The sequence below is a fragment of the Vombatus ursinus genome, unplaced genomic scaffold, assembly GCF_900497805.2.
Source record: "Vombatus ursinus unplaced genomic scaffold, bare-nosed wombat genome assembly UNPS02014807.1, whole genome shotgun sequence".
NCBI classification, from domain to species: domain Eukaryota; kingdom Metazoa; phylum Chordata; class Mammalia; order Diprotodontia; family Vombatidae; genus Vombatus; species Vombatus ursinus.
The window spans coordinates 59,640,957-59,668,639 of NW_020954585.1; the positions used below are offsets into that span (position 1 = coordinate 59,640,957).

At 39.8% G+C, this 27,683-nt stretch overlaps 1 protein-coding gene and 1 pseudogene across 1 annotated transcript; both read left to right on the top strand.

Annotated features, from left to right (window-relative positions):
- Positions 1 to 7,389: 7,389 nt before the first annotated feature.
- Positions 7,390 to 8,140, top strand: LOC114052187 (annotated as a pseudogene).
- A 6,500-nt stretch (positions 8,141 to 14,640) lies between these two features.
- Positions 14,641 to 22,838, top strand: LOC114052437 (parvalbumin, thymic-like). Its single transcript, XM_027875049.1, has 4 exons — positions 14,641 to 14,705; positions 16,621 to 16,753; positions 17,591 to 17,700; positions 22,742 to 22,838. Exons 1-4 carry the CDS (start codon positions 14,645 to 14,647, stop codon positions 22,765 to 22,767), a joined length of 330 nt encoding a protein of 109 aa, XP_027730850.1. The 5' UTR covers positions 14,641 to 14,644; the 3' UTR covers positions 22,768 to 22,838.
- The last annotated feature ends 4,845 nt before the right edge of the window (positions 22,839 to 27,683 follow it).

Genomic DNA, 27,683 nt, shown 5'->3' on the forward strand with positions numbered 1-27,683 from the left:
TGTGTTGTGAAAAATGGCAAAAGGGACAGATTCAGAGAAACCTGGGAAGATTTATGTGAACTGATAGAAGGTGAAGTAAGAGGGGAACCAAGGGACTGATTTATACAATTATTACAATAGAAAACAATTTTGAAAGACTGATCAATGCAAGTGGCTAGTCATGATGGTGAAGAATGCTTCCCTCCTCTTGGTAGAGAGGTAGTGGACTGTGCAAAATGAGACCTACATTTTAAGATATGACCAATGTGTGAATTACTGGAATATACTTATTTGTTACAAAGGAGGGCTTTTTTTTTTAGGAGAAAGGAGAGTTGTGAGAAGAATAAGAGGTAGTGACACTGATGCAAAATTAAAAAAAAAAAAACATCAATAAAGCATTTTTTAAAATATGGAGAGCAGAAAAGTTCAAAAAGGGACACATACAAGCATGGCAGTATTGATGCTAACATGTTAAATTTAATATATATTTTAAGAAACTCACACTATACAGAGAGATTTATGTTTTTATGTGCCTACCTCTTTTTTTGCTCATCTTTGTATATGGATGCGTTTATGTTTGACAAGTTCATAATAAAAAAATGTTGCCTAAAATACATATGTTATCTTGAGGGGTGCCATAGGAAGCCTTGTAAATAACTTGTCTTCAATGAGGCTCTGAGGTTGTGTTTAGGCAAAGTAGCAAAAAACAATCCAGTCATGAACTGATGCAAAGTGAAGTGAGCAAAACCAGAAAAACATTGTATACAGTAACAGCAACATTGTGTGATGATCAACATTATATAAATGACTTAGCTCTTCTCAGTAATACAATGATCCAAGACAATTCCAAAAGACTCATGAAGGAAAATGCTATCCATATCCAGAGAAAGAACTGATGGAGTCTGAACGCTGATCGAAACATGCTATTTTCACTTTCTTTATTTTTTTGTGTTTTTTTTCCTTTTGGTCTGTTTCTTCTTTCACAACATGACTAATATGGAAATATGTTTTACAAGATTGCACATATATAACCTATACCAAATTGCTTACTGTCATAAGGAGGAGGCAGTTAAAGGAGGGAGGGAGAAAATTTGGAACTCAAAATTGTTTTAAATGAATGTTTAAAATTGTCTTTGTATGTAAATGGAAAAAATAAAATATTTAAAAAGAAAAAAATCAATTCAGTCAGAAGTTTACTCCAAATAGGTCCTAGGAACCATTCTAACTCCAGATTTTGGTTCCAATCTATCTTTCTACCCTTTCAGTCAAATCTCCATATTCACCACCAATTTATACAGCAGCAGAAATTTTCCTTTTTTTCTCCTTTCACACTTCTAGTTACAGACTCAGTAAACAAGAACCCCTGATGAACAGTAATAATAATCTAGCATAGGATGACTAGATTTTTGTGCCCAAGGACTTTGTTCCCAAAGTTCCCACGGACTCTGATGCAATGAAAAGCACATTGGATTTGGAATTAGAAGATCTGGGTTCAAATATTGCCTCTGCTACTTACTAGTGACATGTCCTTAGGCATATCTCTGAACCTTTCTGAGCATCTGTTTTCTCAGCTGTAAAATGAGACAATTGGACTAGATGATGTCTAAAGATCCTTTCATTTCTAAATCTGTGATCCCATGATACTCGTCTTTCTCTGCCTGGCCTCATGTGTTGAACAATGGGGTTTTAAAACCCCAGGGAACTCACCCTGGGGCCCTCAAATATAATTTATTTTGTCCAACATTTCCCAACCTAGAAACAAATCATTTCCTGCAGTAGACAAAGTTATTTTAGGCTGCGCTTTTTTTTCCCTACTTATTTCATATTTATGAACCTTCCGTGGACTTCACATCATAGCCCCTTAGTTCCCTCACACTTTCAGAAATATAACAAAACGAATGGTGTGAACTCTTCTCCTGCACAGATGGGAAAGGCAGGTGTAATTGACCGAATATACCAGCAGAGTCTTTTCTTTTCCTTTAGCATCCTCAGAAACATGACAATTTACCCATCATCTTTTAAAAACAGCAACAGGGGGCTAACAAACTGAAAAAGATGTTCTGTTTGCCTAAAATGCTAGACCTACACATGATTATTGAAATAAGTCCTAAATGTTTGTATGTATCCTGGCATTTATGGTTATAGTCTGTTTTAGTTTAAACTTTCATAAGGCTCACAGTATCTGCATTAATAAAAACTATGTCATGGTGTCACAAAATTATAAACCACAGAATTATGTTGATAAATTGACTACTGATTTTTGCCAGCCATTCTGCCCCTGAACAAAACTTATTTCAATTTTTTAGGTGAAAAGATTACGTACTAAACTTAAGATCTAATGTCTTAGTATATGCACTATTGTGTTATCTTATTTTATGTTTGGTGGGATGCAAAGTACCCAAAGGACTAAAAACTGTTTTCAAGTCCAGATTGCACCACTGACTGGCTGTGTGGTGTTGCACAAATCCATTTTACAACTGTCCTGCTCAATTTCAAAACTCCTGCTCAGTTTCTTCATATGAAAAATGATGGGGTTGGAGTGGATGAATGAATGAAAAAGCATTTATTAAGCTCTTGCTGTGGTCTACGGACAATGATAAATACTCAGGATACACAAAGCAAATGTGAGAGAGTTCCTGCTCCCAAGGAACTCATACTCCAATTGGGAAAGACAACAAATAAAAGAAAGGTCCACAGTGGGCAAACAGAAAGATCTAGAAAGAAGAAAAAAAATTTGAATAGCAATAGTCACATGGGGGTAAAATTAAAAATGAATGATGGAAATACGTTGCATGTGGACCAAAGAAATAATCTATTCCTTCCTAAGAACGAGGATTGAGGTTGAGGAGGTAGAGAAGATTATATTCTTAATACAAACAAGTTATAATTATAGATTAATTTCTCTAGTAGGCTATATTTAGCAATATTGCTATTTTGTCAATAATCTTATTTCCTAAATTTCTTCATGCCAGTAAGTTTTGTTTTGTTTTCTATTAAGTAAAAGTTTCATACTAAAATATTATTTTATAGTTGCATCATGAAAAAAAATAAAGGTCTAGAAGTCCTAATTTCCAAGAGAGGTCTGATGACAGGGTCCAAGGGGACTTAGATGTCAATACTGAGTAGGTCAGATGACAGCAAGGCATATGGTATGGACTAGGCAGAGTCAGAACTAATGGTAAGGTCTGGTAGTCCACCATCATACTAGAAGGAATAGCATTGCAGACTCCCATCTTATTTGAGTGGTATAAGCAGTTTAGTAATATGAATGAGGTCTGGGCTGCCAAGGGAGGGGACAGAAAGAAGACAGGTGAGATGAAATTACAATTTAAACCGAGAGAGAGAGAGACTCTGATTTCACCCATGGGAAAAGTCAAAAGTATACAAAGTCTCTAGGGAGGCAAGCTGGAAATCAGGGATTAATTGAGGAACCAGCTTCCCCTACATGTCTATAGATCCCAAAGTCTTTTTACTCCCAGCAAAGAGCTCAGTCAGTTGTGCATTTACTGGTATATTCTAATTTGTAGAATTTTCCAGTTTCTGTTTTACTGTTTCGCTCGATAAATGTGTTTTTCACTACTTGTTATTTGTGATGATTTTTTGTATTAACAGCATTTTCCTCAGGGTTCGGTCATGGGGCCTCTTTTCCCTCTATTCCACTTCACTTGGGGATCTCATCAATTCTCAAGGATTTAATTACCATCTCTATGCTAATGATTCTGAGATGTACCTATCCTGCCTTAACTTCTCTATCGACCTCCAATCTTGAACTTCTAATTGTCTTTCAGACATCTTGAACTGGATGCCCAGTAGACATTTTAAAGTCAAAGCTGAACTCATTATCTTTCCCTCTACAACCACCTCTCCCCATCCCTTCCACCTTCTCTATCGCTGTAGAGGGCAACACCATTTTCCCAGTCCCTCAGGCTCACAAGCTAGTAGTTGTCCTGGATTTCTCACTGTCCCTCAACCCTCATATGCAATTATTTGGCAAAGCTTGTTAATTTCTTCTTGGCAACATCTCTAAATTTGCCCTGTTCTATCCTCTAACACCATCGCCACTATGTTGCAAGTCCTCATCACATCACACCTGGACTATTAGAGTAGCTCATTGGTGGATCTGCCTCATTCCAATTTATCCTCCATTCAGTCACCAAAGTGATTTTCCTAAAGCACAGGTTTGACCATGTCATCTCCCTATTCAATAAACTCCATTGGCTCCCTATAGCTTTCAGGATCAAATAAAATATGCTTTGCTTGGCATTCAGAGCCCTTCATACCTAGCCCCCTTCTACCTTTCCAGTCTTCTTATACCCTACTTTCCACCACATCCTTTGATCTAGTGACGCTGGCTTCTTGGCTGTTCCACACACAAGACACTCTATCTCCTAGGTCTGGACATTTTCTCTGGCTGTCCCCCATGCCTGAAATGCTCCCCTTCCTCAACTCCACTTATTGACTTTTCTGTCTTTCTCTAAGTCCTAACTAAAATCCTGCCTTTTACAGAAAGCTTTTCACAACCCCTCTTAATTCTAGTGCTTTCCTTGTACTATTTCCTATTTATCTTGTATATGGTTTGCCTTGCATATATTTGTTTGCATGTTGTCTCTCCAATTAGATTGTAAGCTCCTTGAGAGCAGGGACTGGCTGTTGCCTCTTTTTTATCCCCAGTGCTTAGCATAGTGCCTGGCAAACAGTAGAAACTTAATAAATGTTTTATTGTTGTTCAAGCATTTGTGTCTTGACTCTTCTTGACCCCATGGACCACAGCATACCAATGTTTTCCATGGGGTTCTCTTGGCAAAGATACTAGAGTGGTTTGCCATTTCCTTCTCCTGTGGATTAAGTCAAATAGAAGTTAAGTAACCTGCCCAGGGTCACACAGCTAGTAAGTGTCTGAAGGCCAGATTTACACTTAGGTCTTCCTGACTCCATGTCCAGCACTCTATCCACTGACCCACCTAGCTGTCTCAAATGTTTAGTGATACTGAACAATTGATATTGAAATTGACATTTTGTGGGAAGAGACTAAGCTGACAAGGGTAAGCTAGGGGCTACCTTCCTCCTTAAGAGAAAATAGGGAAATGGCTTTGTTTTGAAACCCCCAAAATTATACCCCTAGACCAATAATATTTGATGGGACAGGTAGAGATATGACAGGCAAAGTAAGGAGTGAGCACCCAGTCTTTTACTCTTCTCAATGTAAAAATTTAAGTATCCCCTAGAAAAGAACGGACCAGATTCTAGATATATCCATCCATGTTGCCTGTGAGATGCACTTCTCTACATTTAGATGGCCCATGTAGGCATCCATTTCTTATGTGGGGACACCTAATTTACATATTTTAAGTCCCCTAAAGTCAGGGAACATGTATTTTTCCACCTTTGTATCCTTACCCTAGCATAATGCCATGGTATATACTGTGTTGAATAATTCTTTGTCGGTAAGTTGAATAAGTCATAAGTCATAAGATTATTTGATCATAGTTTTAGAGCTGGAAGAGATCTCAAAGGTCACCTGATTCAATCACCTCAGACCACATAGATAGTAAGTCTAAAAACTAGGATTGGAACCTAGGTCACCTGACTCCCATACCAGAGTTCTTTTCTACTTTACCATGCTACTTATACAAGTTAGTTGATTAGTGGGTTAACATAATCAGAATTTCTTCGGGATAAATTTTTTCCAAACGCAAAAATGTGGTCTAAACATGATACCAGGTTACCAGATGAAAATTGAAAGAAAAAAGAACACTTAATCAGCTATCTAGATATTCAGATGTTTGGCATCACACGACAAATGTTTTAATTTATGTTATTTTTATCCTAGCAGATGCTTGGATTTTCCAGTTTCAGTAAGATATTTGGTACCATATAGACATGACCTAATTTCCTACATTGTGGTGTGTGACATTAGTGAATGAGGGGCAGTAAAGAAAATGAAACTGTACTTGGAATTCTAATTTTTGAGAATAATGTCTCTTTATGAGCATCTAACTCAGAAGTGATGTCTAACACTTTCACTCATCTCCTAGTACACTGAAATGTGGGGAAATTAGTCTATAGCTGCTTTACTGTATTTTGAAATGTGAAAACCATTCTTAGGTCAAGGGCCATATAAATCTTGCAGCAGACTGAATTTGATCCCTGAGTTGTAGTTTGCTGACCCCTGGTCCATAGGGTATTTCTATAGCTCTTTAAGGGTTGCATAGTAGTTCACTAACAGCAGTCCTGTGAGGTAGGTAGCATATGTTTCGTTCAATAATTCACACTTTAGGGGCAGCTAAGTGGTACAGTGGATAGAACACTGGCCCTGGAGTCAGGAAGGACCTGAGTTTAAATCTGGCCTCAGACACATATTAACTGTGTGACCCTGGGCAAGTCATTTAACCCTGATTGCCTCCCCCCCCAATAATAATAATTCCCCACTTTATCATCATCCAATTTTTACAGATGAGGCTCAAGGCAGTTGAATGATTTACCAAAGATTATATGGTTAGTATCAGAGACAGGATTTGAAACTAGATCTCTCTTGACTCCAAGTTATAGACATCAGAGAATCATAGATTTAGAGCTAGAAGGGACCTTGCAGGTCAATGAGTTTAACTTCTCCATTTAACAGATGAAGAAACTGAAGCAAACCGAAGTTAAGTGACTCTCCCAGGGTAACAGAGCCAGTAAATATCTGAGGCAGGAGTTGAACCTGTGTATCATCTGACTTTATGTCCTAAACTCTTTTTTTTAATAATATTTTTCAGGGGTAGCTAGGTGGCGCAGTGGAAAGAGTAAAGGCCCTGAAGTCGGGAGAACCTGAGTTCAAATCCGGCCTCAGACCAAACACTTGACAATTACTAGCTGTGTGACCCTGGGCAAGTCACTTAACCCCAATTGCCTAAAAAAAATACTTTCCCAATTGCATGCAAAAACAATTTTTAACATTTGTTTTTTAAAATTTTCAGTTCCAAATTCTCTCCTTCCCTCTGTCCCTCCCTCCCCTCCTCACTCCCTGAGACAGTAAACAATTTGATATAGGTTATCATGTCCTAAATTCTTTCCACTATTCCATAGTATATTTTAGAAAAACACATGCACACAACTGCATTCAAACAACGTGTTTAAAATAAGATTAGATATGAAGCCAGATTCCAAGATCTATCTGTAACTTCCATGAGCTTGCTGTACATTTTTTATGGAATAGTCCTCCCTGAGCATGATGGGTTCTGTGATCAGAATAGAAATGTACTACTTTGGCACTTATTATGTATAATTTTGGATTTGCATAGATTTGGATCATGCTATGAACTTCATCTGAGCAGGGAACACGTATCATCTAAATGTTGCAACTCCTCCTGGGCCTAGTACAATATGCTGCATAGAATAGGCAATGTGGACCAGAGCTACTTAAAGGTAATGGTGAAGGAACATTTGCAACAGAAGTGAGAACCACTGGGAAGTGGACTCAGAAGAACTGTTTTTGCCTATGATGCAATCATCAAAACTCAGCAGGCCTGAATTCAGCCAGAAAACCCTGTCCAGAATTCACTGGTTTTAGAGCTCTTGGAGCTGTCTGTCCTGTACAATGAATGAGCAAACTGAAAACGACTGCAAACTGCAAATGAAAGACCTATACAAAAAAAAAAATACTCATTCATCCAGAAGACCAGGTCTCATCACAATTGCTTCTACCAGGAATTGGGATTTTTCCCACCTGAAGGTTCTGATGGAGGACAATAAAGAGCCTAAGAGGTTTGAAGTCATCTCTTCTAGGAGCAAAGAGGGCCCGTGTCCCAAGACTTCACTGAGTTCACAATTGAAACTTTCCATGAACTTGATCGAGGAGACAGAGAAGCAGACAACGGTGGCTGCACTGCTATCCTCTTTCAATGACCAGAACACTTCAGACTACCTATGGCTGCCTACCTCTGACTCTCTGCAGTGGGAGAGTAAGTTGAGAATTTGATTGAGGGTGGACTGGTCATCAAAGAGTTTGGTTAAGGAGGTGGAGTCCCTTGTGCAAGAAGAGTGACCAAGTCCACATCGTTGCCCTGGCCCAGGGCTTTGAAGTCTCCATTTAGGTGGAGCCCATGGATGGAAAGAAGGCAGCACCACCAACCCCTATGTCTTTCCTGAGGGCTCTGAGCATAAGATGTATATTAGTTAGTTGATGAATGGGTTACATGACAGAAGTCCTCTATAAAAAGGTGTGACAGTACCCATAAGCCCTAAGTGCTTTGCTAGTTCTACTACTTTGCTTTCCCTGCTAATAGGCATTAGACATGTACCAATACTTTTCTGCTATTGTAAATGATATTTCACTTCCCTTCTTTCATTTCCCTGGTAATCTATGCCCTTGCATAATTTATTAAAGGGGAGGCTGGGGAGTGAGAAAAAAATGAGTGTAGAGAGAACAGGGATGTTGGTGCTGGCTGTAATGCAGAACAAAAGTAATTTGTTGCTGCCAGGTATGCGTGATAAGGCAGGAACACGGAATAAGAGTGAAGGCTAATGAAGAAATGTTAAACTCAGCACCCAGCAGAGAGAAGCATGATGACTCCACTATAGGACACTGGCAACTTAAAGCTTTAGAGGTGTGCACTGTCCTGGCCACACGTCCCCCAACCTATGGACCTTTACTTCATGAGTGCTTGCAGTGGGTCTTTTCAGTAACAGTGCCTTGCACAAAGCTAGTACTTAATAATATTCTTATTGATTGATGTTGCTGTCACATTCTCTAAGTGTATGCCCTTAGGATCATAGATTTAGGACCAGATGGGACCTTAGGTGTCATCTAGTCCAATCCCTCTGTCTTACAAATGAGGAAACTGAGGTCAGAGAGGTTAAGTTACTTGCTCAAGGTCCTACAGATAATGAGTGACAAAGGCAGGATGTGAGTTAGATCCTCTGACTTTAAAGCTAATGCTCTTTCCACTCTGCTATACTCCTGCCTAGAGGTGGGGCTAACTTAAAAGAGAGTCAACAAGTCAGCTGTGGGATCATGGCTGAGGTACCATGAAGGAACACAAGCACTCAAGAATCCCAAGTCAGGCAATTTATCACTCAGACATGCAAGCATGGGGTGCTCCAGCCCCCTAGTGCCATAGGCAAGCACAGGCTTGTCATTTGGTGGGACGCCCACCCTTTCAAGTCTCCGGGAAAAAGCTGACACGATCGAGGTTCCAAAAAGGAACCTAAACACTCAAGGATTACAAGTTAGGAGGTTTATTACAGATATGCAAGAATGCAGCTCCCCAGCCCTTCAGTCCCACGGGTGAGCATTGGCAGTGGCTCAGGCTTATGGTGGGCTGTATACTTTGGTCAAGAGCCCAGAACTCTGGGTCTGTTTGATAACCTGAGCCTCAGAACTTATTTGTATAAGACTCTCCTAATTGCTAGATTGATTATTAAATGCTCCACAGATGCATGGGGACAAGAGTTGGTGAGAGCTTGTGATAAAAGAGATCCTGGTCTTTTGGCTTCCAGCTTTGAGAGAGAAGACAAAGTTCCAGACTCTCTTCAGATCCCAGAAGGGAGAAAAAGACCCTGAGAAGAAGCCGAAGCACCTCAATCATGTCAGCTTCTCCCCTCAGAGACCGGAAGAGAGTCTGGAACCAACTGTGTCCCTCTCAAGGCTGGAAGCTAGATCTCTCTTACCCCAAGCTCTCACCAACTCTGCCCCTGTTGCAGGTGTGGAGCACTGAGTAATCAGCTGAGGACAGTCTCATGCAAATGGGCTTTGAGACAAGGGTTAAAATTAAATGCCTTTTGCATTGAACTATGTGTTGGCTGGTAAAAATAAACTCATCAATAAAAACCCTAGGTTTTGAGTGGGTATCTCAAACTTAGGGTAGTTTTCTAGTGGCCCAGGTGCTACGTAAGTGTTTAATTTATTCAAAAGTGTTTAATTTAATTGAGATATGCACAGTTCCATGTTTTGATGATCTGATTGCACACCGGAATTCAGGCACCTGGGCTTAGCTTTCCTATTTCTTCCATTTGCCCCCTAATGATCCTCAATCTCTCAGTGTTTACTGGCTGTTTCCCTACTGCCTACAAATACACTCATCTCCCCCATCTTCAAAAAACCCTTACTTGATCCATCCATCTCCACTAACTTTTGTCCCATATCTCTTCTGCCTTTTGCAGCTAAGCTTGAGAAGACCATTACAATAGGCACCTCCGCTTTTCTCCTCTTACTCTCTCCACTCTGGCTCCAACTTCATTACTCAACAAAATCTGTCTTCAAAATAACTAATGATCTCTTAATTGCCAAATCCAGTTTTTTCCCTCGTTTTTTCTTATCTGTCCTCATTCCTCATCCTTCTTGACCTCTCTGTAACCTTTGACACTGTCGATTACTCTCTTCTCCTTGATACTCTCTTCTCCCTAGGTCTTTGTGACACTACCCTCTCCTGGTTCTCCTCCTACCTATCTGACCGCTCTTTCTCAGATCATTTACTGGATCTTTATCTATGCCATGTTCACTAACTGTGGGTATAGTACAGGGCTCTATTCTAGGCCTTCTTCTCTTAGTGATCTCTTAAGTTCCTATGGAATCAAATATCTCTATGCTGAGGATTCTCAAATCTATCTATCCGGCACAAACCTCCCTACTAACCTCCAGACTTGCATCTCCAACTGCCTATTGGACATCTCCAATTGAATGCCCCAGAGACATCTTAAACTCATCGTGTCTAAAACTGAACTCATTATTCTTTCCCTAATTCTCCTTCTTCCTAATTTTCCTATTACTGTGGAGGGTACCAGCATCCTCCCAGACATCCAGGCTTGCAACCTAGGTATCATCCTTGTCTCCTCACTTTCTCTCACTCCTCATATTCAATCTTGTTGCCAAGGCCTGTTGATTTTACTTTTGTCATATCTCTTGCATACACCCCTTCCTCTTCTCTGACACTGCTGTTATCCTGGTGAGGGCCCTCATCACCTCATCCCTGGGCAACTGCAATAGTCTGCTGGCTGGTGTCTCTACCACGAGCCTCTCCCCATTCCAGTCCATCCTCCATTCAACTGTCAAAGTGATCTTCCTAAAGCACGGGTCTGATCGTGCCACACACACCCTTCCTCCTTACCTCATGCCCCGTCTACATTCAATAAACTCTAATGGCTCACTCTCAGTTCCAGGATCAAATACAAAATCCTCTGATGTTCAGAACCCTTCCTAATCTGCTCCCTTTCCCTTTCCATTCTTCTTATACCTTATACTCCCTCTATCTACTCTGCAATCCAGTGGCCCTGACTTCGTTATTGTTCCTCAACTCCCCACTCCACTCTCCAGGCATTTTCACTGGCCGTCCCCCACGGTGGGAATTCTCTCTCTACTCATCTCTACCTAATGACTTACTTCAAGTTCAGCTACAATCCTACCTTCTAGAGGAAACCTTTCCCAGTGCTCCTTAACCTAGTGCCTTCCATCGCTGACAATTTCCAATTTATCCTGTATGTAACTTGTTTGTACAAGCTTTACATGCTGTCTCCCATTAGATTGTGAGATCCTTAAGAGCAGGGACTGTCTTTTGCCTTTCTTTGTATCCCTAGAGTTTAGCACAGTGTATGACACATCATTATTATTATTGTTTAGTTGTTTTCAGTGATATCTGACTCTTTGTGACTCCATTTGGGGTTTTCTTGGCAAAGATACTTTGCCATTTCCTTTTCCAGCTCATTTTAAGGATGAGGAAACTGAGGCAACCAGGGTTAAGTGACTTGCACTTTGTGTGACCTTGCTCACACAGCTAGTAAGTGTCTGAGGCTAGATTTGAATTCAGGTCTTCCTGACTCTAGGGCTGACGCTTTATCCACTGTGCTCACTTAGCTGCCCCCAGTACATAGTCAGTATTTAATAAATGTTTATTGACTGACTGAGATGTTAATAATCCTGACTGCCTTCCTGGGGTGACTGGTAGAGGAAGGATGTCTGGGGAAACAAAATTGGTAAGCACTTGAAGTGCTTATGTAAACCCATAGCATTGAAAATTAATGGGAAACTGGTCGGAAGAGCCCCTTCATACTTTAAGACAAAGGTTTCACTTCGGGATCTCTCACCCCCTTCCATCTTAGAGTTTGGGCGCCAGGAAAGGAGATGGTCATCGGGTCAGAGATCTGCGGCTAGAAGGGACTTCAGAAACCATGTGGTCCTATCCTCCTTTCTTTTTGCTGCTGTTCAGTCATTTTCAGTGGTATTCAACTCTTTGCAACCCCATTTGGGGTTTTCTTGGCAAAGATATTGGAATGGTTTGCCATTTCCTTCTCCGGCTCATTTTGCAGATGAGGAAACTGAGTCAAACAGAGTCAAGTGACTTACCCAGAGTCACACAGCTAGTAAGTGAGGCCGAATTTGCATTCAGACTCTCCCAACTCCAAGCCTCATACTCCCTTATTTTACAGATGAAGAATCTGAAACCCTGAGATGTTAAGTGGCTACATGGTAAGTGGCAGGGGTAGAATTCAAACTCAGGTCCTCGGACTTTAAATCTAGCTCTTTCCGCAACATCAAACTGTTAAGTCAAATGTTCTCTAAATTGGCATGAAGAGAGAATAAGGAAGAAGAGGACAATCTAAGCTGTTTCCTCTTCTTCTTTTCAACCAAAAGAGTTCAGATTCTCTCTATTCATTTCCTCCAAGTAAATTATGAGTTGAACATTGCAGGCCAAGATTTTTTCTTCCCTGTACACCTTCTACTCAGGGTAATAACAAGCTATCACACTAAAAAATTTATCAAGTCTCTCTCATTGAGAGACTAGTTTGGTCCAGCTGATTTTCTAGCCCTGGGATCTAGCCCAAAACAGACTTGTCTTTCTTCTTGGCCCTGAGCCTATGGAGAAGTCAAAACTTTCTGCTTAAATCATAAGAAATTCAATCTGGTGAAACCCTTTTCATAGTTGTAGCTACTCATCTTGTTTCATTTGCAAACATCATATGTATTCTCTTGAGATAAAAATAGGGTGAGATGATTAGTTAGGAAAGTTCATCTGACACTGACCGACTGCATCCCTGATACCCAGACCAAAAATCTGTATATGGTCTACGACTTAATGTGTATATAAGTAGGGATCAGGTCTCAAGGAACAGCAAGGAAAGTTCTCTGCTTCCCAGTAACACCTCTTTATAGAGTCAAGAACATCCTAAAGGTAAGTAGAACAAATTCTTCTGCAGGTTTGGAAAAAGGAACCTAACGCCAAACAAGCTTGCATAAACCCCAAACATTGAAGGAAATAATCTCTTATATTAAGCACAGCACAAAGAGGCAGAGGATTAAAAGCACCGGTTGCTGGGTGACCTCTCTAAGGTATCAGGGACTAACTAGTAAAAGAAAGTGGTTGAAATGCAGCTTAACTCCCAGCTCACTAAGAGTTTGGGTGGAAAGGTGTCAGGACCACCCAAGTGAACGCCTAACCTCCGTGTGCATTTACTCAGGACAGCACAGCCTGTGGCTTTCATGTCTCCTGTGGACACACTAGCCCATGAGGGGGCAAAAGAAGGGGGTGGGGAGCACCCTAACTGGAAGGGGAAAAATAGGGAATGTGTTTATGCATTAGGAAGTTTTCTGAGGCTGTAGGAGATTAAGGCTGTAGCTGTTTCCAAGTGAGTGGCTTTTGGATCAGGTTCTTGTTGGTGGGTCCTGATGCCTGAGCTTGTTAACTCAGGGCGGGCAGAAGAGTTTCTCTTTGCCACCTAAACGTGGAGTACTTTGGAAATCCTTGAAACTTTCCACTGGGCAATTTTTTTCTGGGTGCTCAGGAAGACTAGATTGGCTTTGAGATCTGGCAGTTTTCTAAACCAAGGACTGGATCTGGCTCATCCCATCTTGGGAAGTAAGGAAAAGGACAAGAGGTTCCCTTGAATACTTTCCCCCATTCCCGAGCAAAGCTCCCTTGTCAGGGGGCAGAGTGTGTTTGCATCCATTAAAAGGATAGCCAAGGAAAGTAAGTATGACAAACCGTGAACAATTTTTTTCTTTAATACTGGGGAATTTTTTCATTGCCTAAGAATGCTATAGAACAGGGTTTTTAAGTTGGGGCACAAGGACCCCTTATATCAAGGGGACTTAGTGAACTTGGTTGGGAAAAATACATTTTTTCACTCACTTCTAACTGAAATTTAGCATTTGCTTCAATTATTTAAAAAATATAATTCTGAGACGGGGCTCATGGGCTCCACCAGACTGCCAAAGGGGTCTATGAAACAAAAAAGGTTAAGAACCCCTGCTGTAGCCATCATCATCACCCATCATCATCAAGGCAACTAGTACAGTGTGGTAGGTAAAACCTGTTTGATTTCATTCTAAATAGTCGCTTTCCTCAATTAAATGCCATTCCTATTTAGTCATTGGAAGATACTTTTAACATAGACTTTTCAGGGGTGTCGCTTTAAGGCCTATCTGGCTGATGGACAGGATTATTGCCTGAAAATATATTATCTGGACTCTGAGTGCTTATTCTTCAATATCTCTTAGTGACAGGTGAGGAAAATGCAAGAAATTCCTTATTCACTGCCTAGATCCCAGGCAGCTAATGGGTCCTTTTAACCCCTTTGGGCATCAATAGTTTGAAATGTTCCCAGCCAAGGTTAGAACCTCTACAAAAGAAAGACAGAACACAATTTCAAGGGCAAAGTAACTCACTCTCAATTATTACTTTACAGCATCAAGATGAGCATGACAGATATCCTCTCCCCTAAGGACATCGAAGCAGCTCTGTCCAGCTGCAAAGGTGAGGAGCCCGATCTGTTCCTGAGCCGTCAGCATCTTTTTCCTTTTAAAATTGTCATAGCATTGGAGGAAGTCAGACTGGAAGGGGCCTGAGAGACCATCTAGCCCAACCCCTCATTTTAGAGATAAGAAAAGCGAGGCACAGTATTGGAAAGAACTCCTAGACCAGGGTGGGGAACCTGCGGCTGGCCCTCTAGGTCCTTAAGTGCAGCCCTTTGACTGAATCCATTTATGTTCTGTGAAGTTTGGATTTAAAGGGCTGCACTTAAGGACCTAGCAGGCCACGTATAGCCTCGAGGTCACAGGTTCCCCATTCCTGTCTAGATTCTACACCAGGATTCTTGGGTTCTAGCCCCAGTTGTGACACTAATTTGTTGTGCGTCCTGGGGCATGTCACTTAATCTGTCTTATTTGACATCATGACTCCCACTCTCCATTCCAATCAAACTGGCTTGGTAGCTGCTGCTCAAGCACAACATTCTATCTCTTACCTCCAAGCCTTTGTCCAAGCTGCCCTCCATGCAGTCCTCACTTCTGCATTTGAGGATTTCTGGCTTCCTTCAAAGCACAGCTTAGGTACCACCTCTTACATAAAGCTTTTTTTTTTTTTATTCCCCCCGGTGTGAGAACTCCTTCCCTTCTGAAATGACCTTGTATATACTTTGTATTTACTTAATTGTTTAACCACTGGGTAGAAGGTAAGCTGCACAAGATCACGGCCTTTTTTGTTTTTGTTTTTGACTGTATCCCCAGTGCCTAGCATAGTGTTTTGTAACTAGGGGGCACTTAATAAATACTTGTTTTCATTGAATTGGATTGGGAAAAGAAAAGAATAAGCACTTCTTAAGCATTGCCAGGCACCAGTGCTAAGTGCTTTACAAATAATATCTCATTGAGTTGGGTTGGATTGGGTTGAATTAAATTAGAATTCTCTAGGCTTTGGTTTCCACCCTTGTAACATGAGAAAATTGGGCTAAGCAATCTCTAAGGTTCCTTCCAGCTCTGAGGTAATGAAATACAGGTTAAGTGACCAGGGTAATGGTGTGTCAATGACAGGAGAACTAGATCTTTTTATCCTGGCTTTAAGGACCAACCCATTCCAATGTACTTTCTACTATAACTCATTGACTCTCAGAGAGCAAAGAATATTCTTATAAATCCTGCTATGCTTTGAATGCGAAGTGTGTGCCCTACTCACTGAGCTCATTTGGGAAGACCTACTTGAGAACCATAGCAGATGCAGTCCTGCTGGTAAGCAAAGAGAAACACTCAAGTTGTTGCCTTGGTACCTGGGGCTGTCCAATCACTAGCACTGAATTTAAATGCAGTAAAACTCTTCTTTTTGGTACCATCTAGCTATATTTGGATGACAAATATCATGAATGCCCCTTATAGTTAGGAATGCCAATCAAAGACTTGGCTGGAACTCATTGTTTCCATGCATAGATCTTTTTAGCTGCCTATAATGTGATATTCTGTTTTTTTAAATATAACAGATATGTCATTTTATTTATAGAGGGAACTCCCAGTGAAGAAAATGCAGATTAACACCTGCTCTATAATTTAGAGTCTTAGAGAGTTTCCTGGGGGGTACTAAGAGATTAAGTGTTCTCTATCAGATAAAATGGGCAGCCTCTGATATTCTAATTTGTTTCCTCTTAATAAATATATGCCAGGAATAATATGAAAACTCTGACCTTGCCTACGTAAAAATCTCATACATTTAGTAGTAGTGTGACCCTGGGCAAGTCACTTAACCTCTGCCTTCCTAAGTTTCATTGTCTGTAAAATTTAGTTGCAGAACAACTGAATCTGTAAAATGGTAGAACAGATCACAATCTTTGACCTTAGCAACCTTGAATTTTAGACTAATTTTTTTTTAAAAGGTGAAATCAAAGGATCTCTGCTTCTTTCAGCTGCTGGCAGCTTTGACTACAAGACCTTCTTCTCCAAGGTTGGCTTATCTCGCAAGACTCCTGACCAGATCAAGAAAGTTTTCAGTATCCTCGACCGGGACAAAAGTGGCTACGTAGAAGAAGATGAGCTTCAGTAAGGGTGCCTTTGCTACTTGTATTAGTGTGAAAAATATGAGTAAAATGCTAAACCATATAATACAGTAGGGAAGAGTAATCTTGGAGTCAGATGATCTGGGTTCAAATCCTGACTTTGATATTTATTAGCTGTGTCACTGTGGGCAAGTCATTTAACCCTTTGAACCCTCATCTATAAAACGAGAGTGTAGGACTAGATGGCTCTAAGGCAGGGGTTTTTAATACAAGCTTTGTAAGCTTGGTTTTTAAAAAGTATTTTGATACATATGTTTCAATATGTTTGGTTTCCTTTGTAATGCTTTTGCATTTTGTTTTATTGATTTAAAAACATTTTTTTCTGAGAAGAGCTCCATAGAGTTCCAGACTGCCCAAGAGGTTCAGGACACAAAAAAGCTTAAGACCACCTGTTTTAAGGTCTCTTTCAGCTCTATAGGTATGATCTTATCCTAAGCTAAGGACCGCTAAATGGTATTCCTGAGAAGGATACAATCTGGTGCCCCCGGAATAGAATCTCTTTCATTTGGTCAACACATTACCACCTTTTAAGTTTTTTTTTCCTTAAAGTTTTTTGTTTGTTTTGTTTTGCTCTGTAGGTTGCAACCTTATATTTATATATTATTGGAAAATGGTGGCTGTTATTTCAGTATTTAGGCTTTGGCATGGTCTGCCAAGGAATAATGTTAGGCCATGCCAAAATGGTCAAATAAAAGCCAGATTGGATAGAGGACCACATTTGTGTGCCCATGAAGACCAAACCTAAGTGTGTTCTTTTAAAAGTTACATGTGACCCTTGAAAAAAAAATAAATGGGATAACATGACCACTTATCAACCCAGGAAATTCCTGCAAAACTTTGCCCCCGATGCCCGAACTCTGACACCTGATGAGACCAAGAGTTTTCTCACAGCTGGAGATTCTGATGGTGATGGCAAAATTGGAGTGGATGGTGAGTTTTTCCAAATGGTTCTCTAGAAGCTAGCCCACATTGGATGCATGAATGATTTCAAACACTGAACTATAGATTCATGCCCTGCCCCCTTTGATTATAATTAAAACAACTAAAAAACAACATGATAACAAGATGATTTTTTTCTGCCTTTTCCATACTTAGCAAATTTACAGTGATGTCCACAAAATGCATAGTGGAGTGCTATGGTTTGCATTTTTTAAATCTTTGTAAAAAAATAAAGGCAGCTTTATTGTTGCAGCTAGGTGGTAGAGAGGATATAGTAGTGCACCTAGAGTAAGAAAGACCTGAGTTTAAAATCAGCCTCTTACACTTATATTGTTGTAACCCTGTACAAGTCACTTAAGCTCTGCCTGCCTTAGCTTTGTCATCTGCAAAATGGAAATAATGCTAGCACCTACCTCTGGGAGTTGTTGTGAGGTTAAAATGAGATAATATTTGGAAAGCACTTTAGAAATTTTAAAGCACTATATACTTTGTTGTTCAGTCATTTTCAGTCATGCCTGCCTCTTCATGACCCCATTTGGGGCTTTCTTGGCAAAGATACTTGGAGTGGTTTGCCATTTCCTTCTCCAGCTCATTTTATGGATGAGGAAACTGAGGCAAATAGGGTAAAGTGACTTGCCCAGGGTCACTTAGCTAGTAAGTGTTCAAGGCCGGATTTGAATTCAGGTCTTCCTAACTTCAGGCCTAGCACTCTATCCATTGTGCCACCTAGCTGCCCTACTATATATTAGCTGTTCTTATAATTATCAATCCTACTTGCCCACAGATTTATTTTAGGTCCTCCCTTCTTTTAATTTCTTGTGGGCCCATGATAATTTGTCAGACTGATATACCAGATCATGGAAAGGAATAGAAAAGACTAGGCATTTGGTGCTGCTCTATCAGCCCCAAAAGGTTATCTTATCACTTTGTACTCAAAATACAGTGCAATACCCCAAGGAACCCAATGCATTCTACATTTCTGACCAACTCATTCATCTGTAACAAGTCTTGGGGAGTCGGAATGTCAAGTAGGGAAGGGAAGGATCAATGACTACTTTGCAGATGGTAAAAAGGGGTTAGACAGGTGAAGCGTTTGTCTGCCAAGGCTTGCTTTCTTCTTTTTGTCTCCCATCTCTCTTCTATAGCCTGGACTACTAGCATCTCCATATGGAAACAAGGAATATAAGACTTTCTATCCAAACCAGTTTAACTGTGGTCCTGGTGACCATTAAGCAATCCTAGGTATCAGTAATGACTTGTGTAGATTAAGTCCTAATGCACTGGACCAAGAGTCAGAATATCTACATGTTATATCCTATCACTAACCAACTGTGTGACTTTTGACAAGTTGCGCAGGTTCTCTGGTCCTCAGATTCCTAATCTGTACAATTAAGGTCATAGACCTGAGTTCAAATCCATCCTCAGGCACTTACTACCCTTGTGAATCTGGGCCAGTCACTTAACCTTTGTCTTTTTCAATTTCCTCAATTATAAAATGATGATAATAATAGTATTTAACTTCCAGGGCTGCTGTGAGGACAAAAAATGAGAACAGTGCACATTTAAGCACAAATAGTACATGCTTACTAAATGCTTATTTCCTTCCTTCCTTCTCTCTCTGTCTCCCTCCTTCCTTTCTTCCCTCCCTCCCTCCCCCTCTTCTTTCCTTCCTTCTTCTTCCTTCCTTCTTTCCTTCCCACCTCCCTTTCCTCCTTCTTTTGCCTCCTTTTCCTTCTTTCTTTCCTTCCTTCATTCCTTCTGTCCTCCCTTCCTCCCTCCCTTTCGTCTTCTTCCTTTTTCCTTCTCACCTTCCTTCCTCCTTCCCTTCTTTCCTACCTTCCTTCCTTCTTTCCTTTCCGCCTGCCTGCCTGCCAGTTGCCCTTGAATCTTGGTTAAAAGACTCGAGGCAAGATCAGACATTCTAGGCTATCACACTTTGTGAGAGGTGGAGCAAAAAAATAGGAGTTGGAAACGTATGAGAATGGACTGAAAAACTGATTGTTCAGAAAGAAGTTAGAGATTTGTACTACAATGGTTCAGTTCAGTAAAGTAAAATATTCTTTAAGTCTAGTGTATAAAGTTCAAAGGAAAATAATCCTTCATGAATTGTTTACTTGAGTTGTTTACTTCTTTTCAGCATGAGTATTTTAATTGAATCATTACAGCATAATAAATGCTGTATTAGTATGCATCCTTATTAATTTATGGGACAGCTAGGTGGTTCAATGGATAGTTCACCAGGCCTGGAGCCAAAAAGATCTGAGTTCAAATGTGGCCCCAGATACTTACTAGCTGTATGACTCCATACAAGTCACTTAACCTTTGTCTAGTTTCTCAGTAAAATGGGGACATACTAGAGAAGGAAATGCAAACCACTCCAGTATCTTTGCCAAGAAAACTCCATGGACAATTCGTCAGGTCATGAAGAGTAGGACATGACTGCAAATGGTCTATAGGAATAGTTTTTTGTTTTTGTTTTTTAAGGAAAGAAATAGCTTTAAAAAATTCCTGGGTAGTGGAAAACAGTAATGTCCTATTTCCCTACTGATAATGATAATATTTTCTTGGTGATAATGCTAAATTTATGATGATGCCTTAAATTTTAAAAAAACTTTACTTTTTAAACTTAATTTTATCTTTTGTTTTTACATTACCTTCTTATCTGAATATAAGCCTCCCCCCTCTTCTATTCAACAAGTTGCCCCTTGTAACAAAGATTAAAAAAAGAAAAAGAAAGAGAGCAGTTTGGCAAAACCAATGAATACATAACAGTGTCTGACAGTATATGCAATATTCTACACCCATGGTCCCCTACCACTGCAAAGAAGAGAGGATGGTTACAGCGTTTTTAAAAATGGATGTTCACATTTTATTTTTGTATTTTCCTAGGGTAATTGGAGACCCAGAGGCACTCAAGAAATAAACAGTTTGCCTAGAGTCTCATAATGACTAGTTCAGACTAGAGCCCAAATTATCTGGTTTGCAGCTCAACTGATTTTTTTTCCTTTAACAGATTTTTATTGATACCTTTTGTTTTTCATCATTCAGACCTTCCCCATCTCTCCCCTTTTCCTCTTCCTAGAAAGCCATTCCTTATAAAAAGATAAAAAAAGATAAAGAGGAAAAAGAGAAAAAAATTGAACAAAACTGATCAATACATTAAAAAAGATCAGATATCATATACACTATTCCACATTCATGGTCTCCCTCAAAGAAGAGAGGGATATTAAACAGTATTTTTTTCAAAAGGATTCCATATTTTATTCTAATACCCTCCTGGGGCAACTGGAGAAACTGAGGCCTTAAGAAGATAGATGATTTGCCTAGACTAAGAATGTAGAGACAGTTCAGAATTTAAAACGTAAGAACAACAACAAAAAGAAATCTAGGCGTAGCTCAGACAGGAGTCTAAAGTCCCATGGCTCCCAGCTCAATGATCTTTTCACTATTTATAACCTTCAGTTAGTAGAGGTTGAACTAATAGTGGTCTCATTACCCTTGTCTGTCCTTCCCCACTCCACATCTATTCCCTTTCCAAGGGATGGTGTATAAATCATAAACTGGGGAGGCATTTTAAGAAAGAAGAGGCAAGAAGTGGCCAGGCTGGGAAATTTTTCCCAAACCTTTACTAGGAAGAAAGTAGGGCACCCAACAGAATGTGCTGGGGTGATGCAGCTAAAAACTGTGTTTGTCCCAGCTAAACTGGGACAGGTGTCAACGCAGTCCAACACATATGCTAATCTTAGCCAGACTTTGAGGGGAGAGGGTTATGCTGCTATGGGGAATGTGTTTTAGAAGCAACGCTAGTGTCTCTAATATAATAGCTCCAAATAGGGTGTTGAATTATATAAAACTCAGCTGGTTTCAGCCTCATCGTGTTGGTGTGTGGAACAAGTCCTGGCCTGTGGCAAGTTAGGAGAAGTGGACTTGTAAACTCCATGTTATAACTAACTGGCAAGTCTCTGTGCCTCATTACGCTCATCTATAAAGTGAGATGGTTGAACAAGGTGATCTTGGAGGTTTCCTTCTAGCTCTACCATTCTACAATTCTGATTCTACCCCATACAGTCTGTTTCCCTGTGCCAAAGCAATCTTCTGTAACGGCAAAGACAGAGGGCTCCCCCCTTTTCAAAACAACATTTGCAAAGGCCATTGACTTCAGCTTCAAATCTGGGATCCTACATGGACCTTTTCTAAAGTGCTTGGCTACTGCAGGCAATATGGTTTACAAAGTCCTTCTTGCCACATTGTGAAAGTCTGAGCTTTTTAAGCCACTTGAGGAGATTTAAAGACTGTTCAGCTTTCTTAGGAATTTTTTAAAAGTGGTCATTCATAGAGAGAAGAGCTGACCACCTGTTAGTCATTATGCTGAATACCACGAGTATAAAGTAGTTCTGGAGAAAGAAAAGGTATTCACTTTATTTATACTTCAGCTGGGAACCCTAAGGACCTGCTTATATAATCGATGTAAGGAAAATTCCCATTGAACACAGTGAAAAATTTCTTCTGAAGCAGCTAAGTAGGTGATACAATGGATAGAACAATGGACCTGGAGTTAGAAAGACCTAAATTCAAACCCAATTTCAGACACTTACTAGTTGCTTGACCCTTGGTAAGTCTCTTAACTTCTGCCTGTCTCACTTTCCTCATCTGTAAAATGGGATTGATAATAATAGCACCCCTCTTGGAGGTGTTGTGAGGAAAAAAATGAGAATTTATAGAGTAAAGCACTATATAAATGCTAGCTATTATGCTATTATCTTCAAACTGCTGTTTAAATCCCATAACTTTATTGTGTTGGTTAACAGCAACCTGTAGAATGATTGGGATTCCATGGATTCCATGACCTTGAAGTTTCCTTCTAGCTCTGAATCTATAATTCTATGAAGATTCTTTACCGAAGTATTTTTGTTTCATTTTCTTTTTCCCATCAAAGGTTCTGGGCTCCTTTTGTATGTGTGTTACCTTCCAAGGAATTCTAGCAGCTTCTCTTAACATCATTGTATTACTCATTTTCTTCTTCCTTTAACAGAATTCCAAAGTATGACGAAGTCATAAATGGCATTAGACCAAAAGGCAACATATGGACTGACTTCAGATTTTCTTCCAGTAAGCACCTCCTTGGCACATCTTGGTACATTTTTGTATTTGTCATATGCCATTTGTAAAATGGCAGTATGTTGTTAATTTCACAAATGCGATTGTTTTCGAGATCTTGCAATGTACAGGTGTTTGGGTCATGTGGTGTTGTGTCTTAATAGGTACATAGCCAGCAGTGTGACTATGACCAGTCACACTGTTGAAGCTGTAGCTGGGATAAGGGTAAAGCAAACAATAAAAAAAATCTGTGAAAGAAACTCTCCCTTGTTTCTATTCTATCCCTTGCAGCCTCCAGTCTTTTAAGGTCATTCCATTGGTATCTTTAACCTCAAAAGCTTTCTTCTTTTGGATGGAAAATTTTTATTCTACTTGAGTCACATAATGCAGAAATAAGAAGAAAATTTTAAATGTCATGGACCTCCTTCTATCCCACCCCCATTTATTTGGAAGGAAACCCTACAAAGTATAGAGGTGTTTACTCTTAAACATTTAAAAATTAAGAACTATTGTTCTGACATAATTGAATATCCATTTTTTCTATATAATAGTTTTCCAACATGAAAACTTTGTAGAAATCAAACTATCATTTTTGTTAGTCAATTGTCAAGATTAGGGTAGCTCATTCAAGGTTACTATGTGTTTGTAGTGCCCCTAGCTTCTTCCAGGCTTTGAAGGCCTGATTCTGGCTTAAATCTACCCAAAATGAATGCCAACAAGCCCCCATCAATGTGGTTTTTTTTCAATTGGGGTTAAGTGACTTTTCCAGGGTCATACAGCTAATAAGTTATGTGAAGTCAGATTGGAACTCAGATCCTCCTGACTCCAGGGCTGATATTCTATCCACTGCTCCACCTACTTGCCCCAATGTGTTTCTTTTAATGGACTAACAAGGGATCTCCAATTCAAAGCAAAAATATTTAATTAAGTAACATAACAAAATAAATGACCAGAAAGATTCCGTTCCCTACCACTCCACTAAGCCCCATAGATATAAGATTATATTCTTTCATAAGTTATTACCAATTGTAGAGGGATATATATAAGTAATATGCATGGTCAGAAAATACAGGTAGCAACTTAAGCTCCTAAGACAGCATTCGCAGTGGAACCCTTCTCTTCCTCCATCACTGTTGCTTATTTCTCCACAGTGCTATTGATAAACTCTAGTGATGTCACTGGGTTGTGAGCTGCACTTTCTACTGATTCTGTCTGTGGATGTCTACATTGGATTACTCTAGACTGGATATCTCCGCTGTTCTCTGCAACTTTCTGCTAGGCTTTTGTCCTGAGATGCTCTCTGCTGCCACCTTCTGGTCTTTAGTTAATAAGGTTTTTCTCTTTGGGAAGAAAGGTCTATTCAGCTCTTTCACCTCATAGCCCCCATAAATTGCTCTTTTTCACATGCTCTGCTCTCTCGCTCGCTCTCTTGCTCTCTCTCTCTCCCTCTCCTGACATAGAATAGAATCCAGTCAATTTCACTCTGTTAGCTGGCTACAATTCCTTACTTTTTGCCTCAAGCTGTCACTCTCTGAATTCAGTTCATTTTTCAAATGAGAATGAGAAAATTCCTTTGAATTTGTTTCTACTTCCTTGAAACCAATCATGGTCCATGCAAGTTTTACTTCAGGAATTAAAATAAAAGGGCATAGGTGGAAATTAACAAAACTTTGTTCTGCTTCCTGGTAAGTAGCAGTCATTGCCCTCTCTACTCTCTGGAATTAAATTTGTGGGATGATTTCTTATTCAAAGAAAAGGATTCCTCCTGCTCTCATTTGTCGCAATCTTTTGTCTGTACTCTCATTTAAAAATTATATCTAAATTGACAACTCAAGTCTACTGGGTTGATTGTTAGCTTCTAAAAATTGGAAAATGAATCCTATTCAAATTTTTACCCATTCTTTAATGTTGGCATTTCTTAGAAAAGGTAGCATATTATATTACAGTACTTGGTATTTGCCTCAAGGCTGGTAGTTGATCTATTCAGTAAGTATAGGTCTATGCTTAAATTTAGGCTTCAAATAATAATCACTTATTACCACAATTACAAATCATGCTTGATTTTCCTCTGTATTTCGGTTTCAAAGAAAAGGTCCTTTTCACTTCTTTTCCAGAACGTGTTGACCCACAGTGGGCTGATTATGTTATTTCTCTTTTATTGACCAGGTAGAAGAAGAGAAATGATATTTACTGCTTCATCTACTCACTCCTCCACTCATGTGCCTAGCACTTTAATATGCATGCATTTGAAATGTAACAAATATTTGTGGAATCATAAGATTTTAGGGTAAGGTAGATCCAATCACTTATTTGAGAAACTTTTAAGTGCCAACTATGTACAACGCATTGTATGAGGCAGATACAGGAGAGAAACAAAGATAAATAAAAAGGACTCCTTTATTCAAAGAATTTATGATCTTGTGGGAGGTGATAGAATATGTACGGGGTTAAGTGGGATACAAATTAGAATATATATAAGGTAGACTACAAATTAGAATTTATATATGTACATGAACATAGTACAAACTGCTATGAGACTAAATGAGAAAAAAATAACTTAGCTGATCAGATCAAGGAAGACCTCAAGAAGGAGCTAACATTTGAGTCTAGATGAATGAAATGAATGAATGAATGAATATGGCACTTTAGTTAATAACACCAAAAAAGGTAAATTATCTTTCTCTTAGGTCAATCATTGTACATTCCCACTGATAGCTTCCCTGTTCAAAGTTTCTCTTCTTGAGGTAATATAATACACAATTCGTTCATTTAACAAACATTTAAGTGTTTACTATGTATAAGGCATTGTGATGAGTTCTGGGGATGCAAAGACAAAAACAAAACTGTCCCTGCCCTAAAGGAGCTTACATTCTACCAAGAGGATGGAGATACACAGAATGTACACAAATAAATATAATACTAAGAAAATTGAGAGAGGAGAGAGGAAGGAAGCAAGCAAGCATGTATTAAGTGCCTACTCTGTTCCAAGAACTATTGACAAGTACTTGTAAGGATACAAGATTTGTAGAGGGGCAAACTATCCTGCCAGCTATGCCAGTTGGAAGGAGGCTGATCTGTTCTGCCCTGATATGTCAATTGTAGGGACACAGACCCTCCAAGAGAGTACTGAGATACCAAAGAAAGAGGTACTAACTTGGTTATTAATAGGTTTTATTAGAGTTAATTGGGTTAATTGGGGGAGTTTACTCATGAGAAGTAGTCCTTGGTGGCAGGAGGACAGAATGGTGGAGCCCCATTCCAGCCTTAGGTTAGGCCAGGTATTATATGGAAACAACAAAGAAGGCATAGTGCCAGGGATGGCCCATGGTCATGTGCAAGTTTTCTCATGGGATAGTTAGAGCTTCTTTTGCTTTTTGCCTTTACTCAAGGCAGCTTACCTTCTCTGTGGAGTCCTAGGTCATGTTTCTAGGCTCTGGCTACCACCATACAGTACTTTACAAATATCTCACTTGATCCTCACAACAACCTTAGGAGGTAGGTGCTATTATACCCTCCATTCTAAAATTGAGAAAACTGAGGGACACAGACATTAAGTGATTTGCCCAGGGTCACACAGACAGTAAGTGTCTAAGGTCTGATTTGAACCCAAGTCTTCCTAATTCCAGGCCTAGAACTATATATACTGCACCACCTAAGTGTTTCTAGAGCACAGTAAATGTGAGGGATCAGGGAAAGCTTCATGGAGGAGATATTTGTCAGTTAAGTCTTAAGGAGATATAAGGAATGCAAAAAATGAGACTGAGGAGAGAGTGCATATCAGTCCTAGAATGGCCTATGCAAATTCATGGGGGCAGGAATAGAGTACTGACTTTAGGGAGCAGCTAGTAGTCCAGTTTGGCTTGAATATAGAATTGATGAAGGAAAATAATATGGAATCAGGCTGGAAATATAGATGAGTTGGATTGTAGAGGGCCTTATATACCAGGTTAAGGAATTTATATTTTATTCTGTAGGCAATGGGGAGCCATTGAAGGTTTTTAAGCAGAAGAGTGACATGTCTGACTTTTTAACTTAAAAAGCTGTGTGGTGAATGGATCAGAGATAGGAGAGCCAGGAATCAGGTAAACCAGTCACGAAACTATTACAGTAAACTAGGTGAAAGGTGATAAGGACCTGAACTTAGAGTAATGGCTGTGGGAATGAGAGGAAAGGGGTTAGAAGTGAGATGCTGTAGAGGATAGAATCAAGAAGACCTGTCAACTAATTGGATATGTGGGATGAAGAATAAAGAAGAATCAAGGATGACTCCCAGATCATCCTTGGTGATTGCCAGGATGGTGTATTACCACAACACAAAAAGGGAAGTTTGAAAGAATGGCATGTTTGAGGTTAGGGGAACATAATGAGTTCTGTTTGGCACCTGTTGAGGTGAAGATGACTATGAGCCACCTAGGAGAAGCAGTTGACAAGTATCATAGGATCATAGATTCAGAGTTGGAAAAAACCTTAGAGGACATCTGGTCTAACCCCTGTATCTTACAGATAAGGAACTGAGGTCCAGGGAAGTTAAGTGAATAGCCCAAAGTCACAAGATCATAAGCCTAGATTATATTCCAACCGAGGTCCTCTGACTTCAAATCTAGTAAGCTTTCTGCTGTACCATGCTGCCTTTCAAGGTATGACTGGAGTTCAAGAGTGATATAAGGGTTATTTTTGTTGTTGTTCAGTTGTGTCCAACTCTTCATGACCCACCCGATGGCTATAGCCCACCAAGCCCTTCTATCTTCCACTATCTCTCAAAGTCTGTCCAAGTTCATGTTCATTGTTTCCATGATACGATCTACCCATATCATTCTCTGCCATCCCCTTTTCCTTTTGCCTTTAATCTTTCCCAATGTCAGGGTCTTTCCCAATGA

What these genes read in the sequence shown, in the direction of transcription:
- LOC114052437 (XM_027875049.1), top strand. Translation starts at nt 14,645, where the DNA reads ATGAGCATGACAGATATCCTCTCCCCTAAGGACATCGAAGCAGCTCTG. An exon ending in GTAGAAGAAGATGAGCTTCA is followed by an intron (nt 16,754 to 17,590) that starts GTAAGGGTGCCT and finishes TTATCAACCCAG; the next exon opens with GAAATTCCTGCAAAACTTTG. An exon ending in TGGCAAAATTGGAGTGGATG is followed by an intron (nt 17,701 to 22,741) that starts GTGAGTTTTTCC and finishes TTCCTTTAACAG; the next exon opens with AATTCCAAAGTATGACGAAG.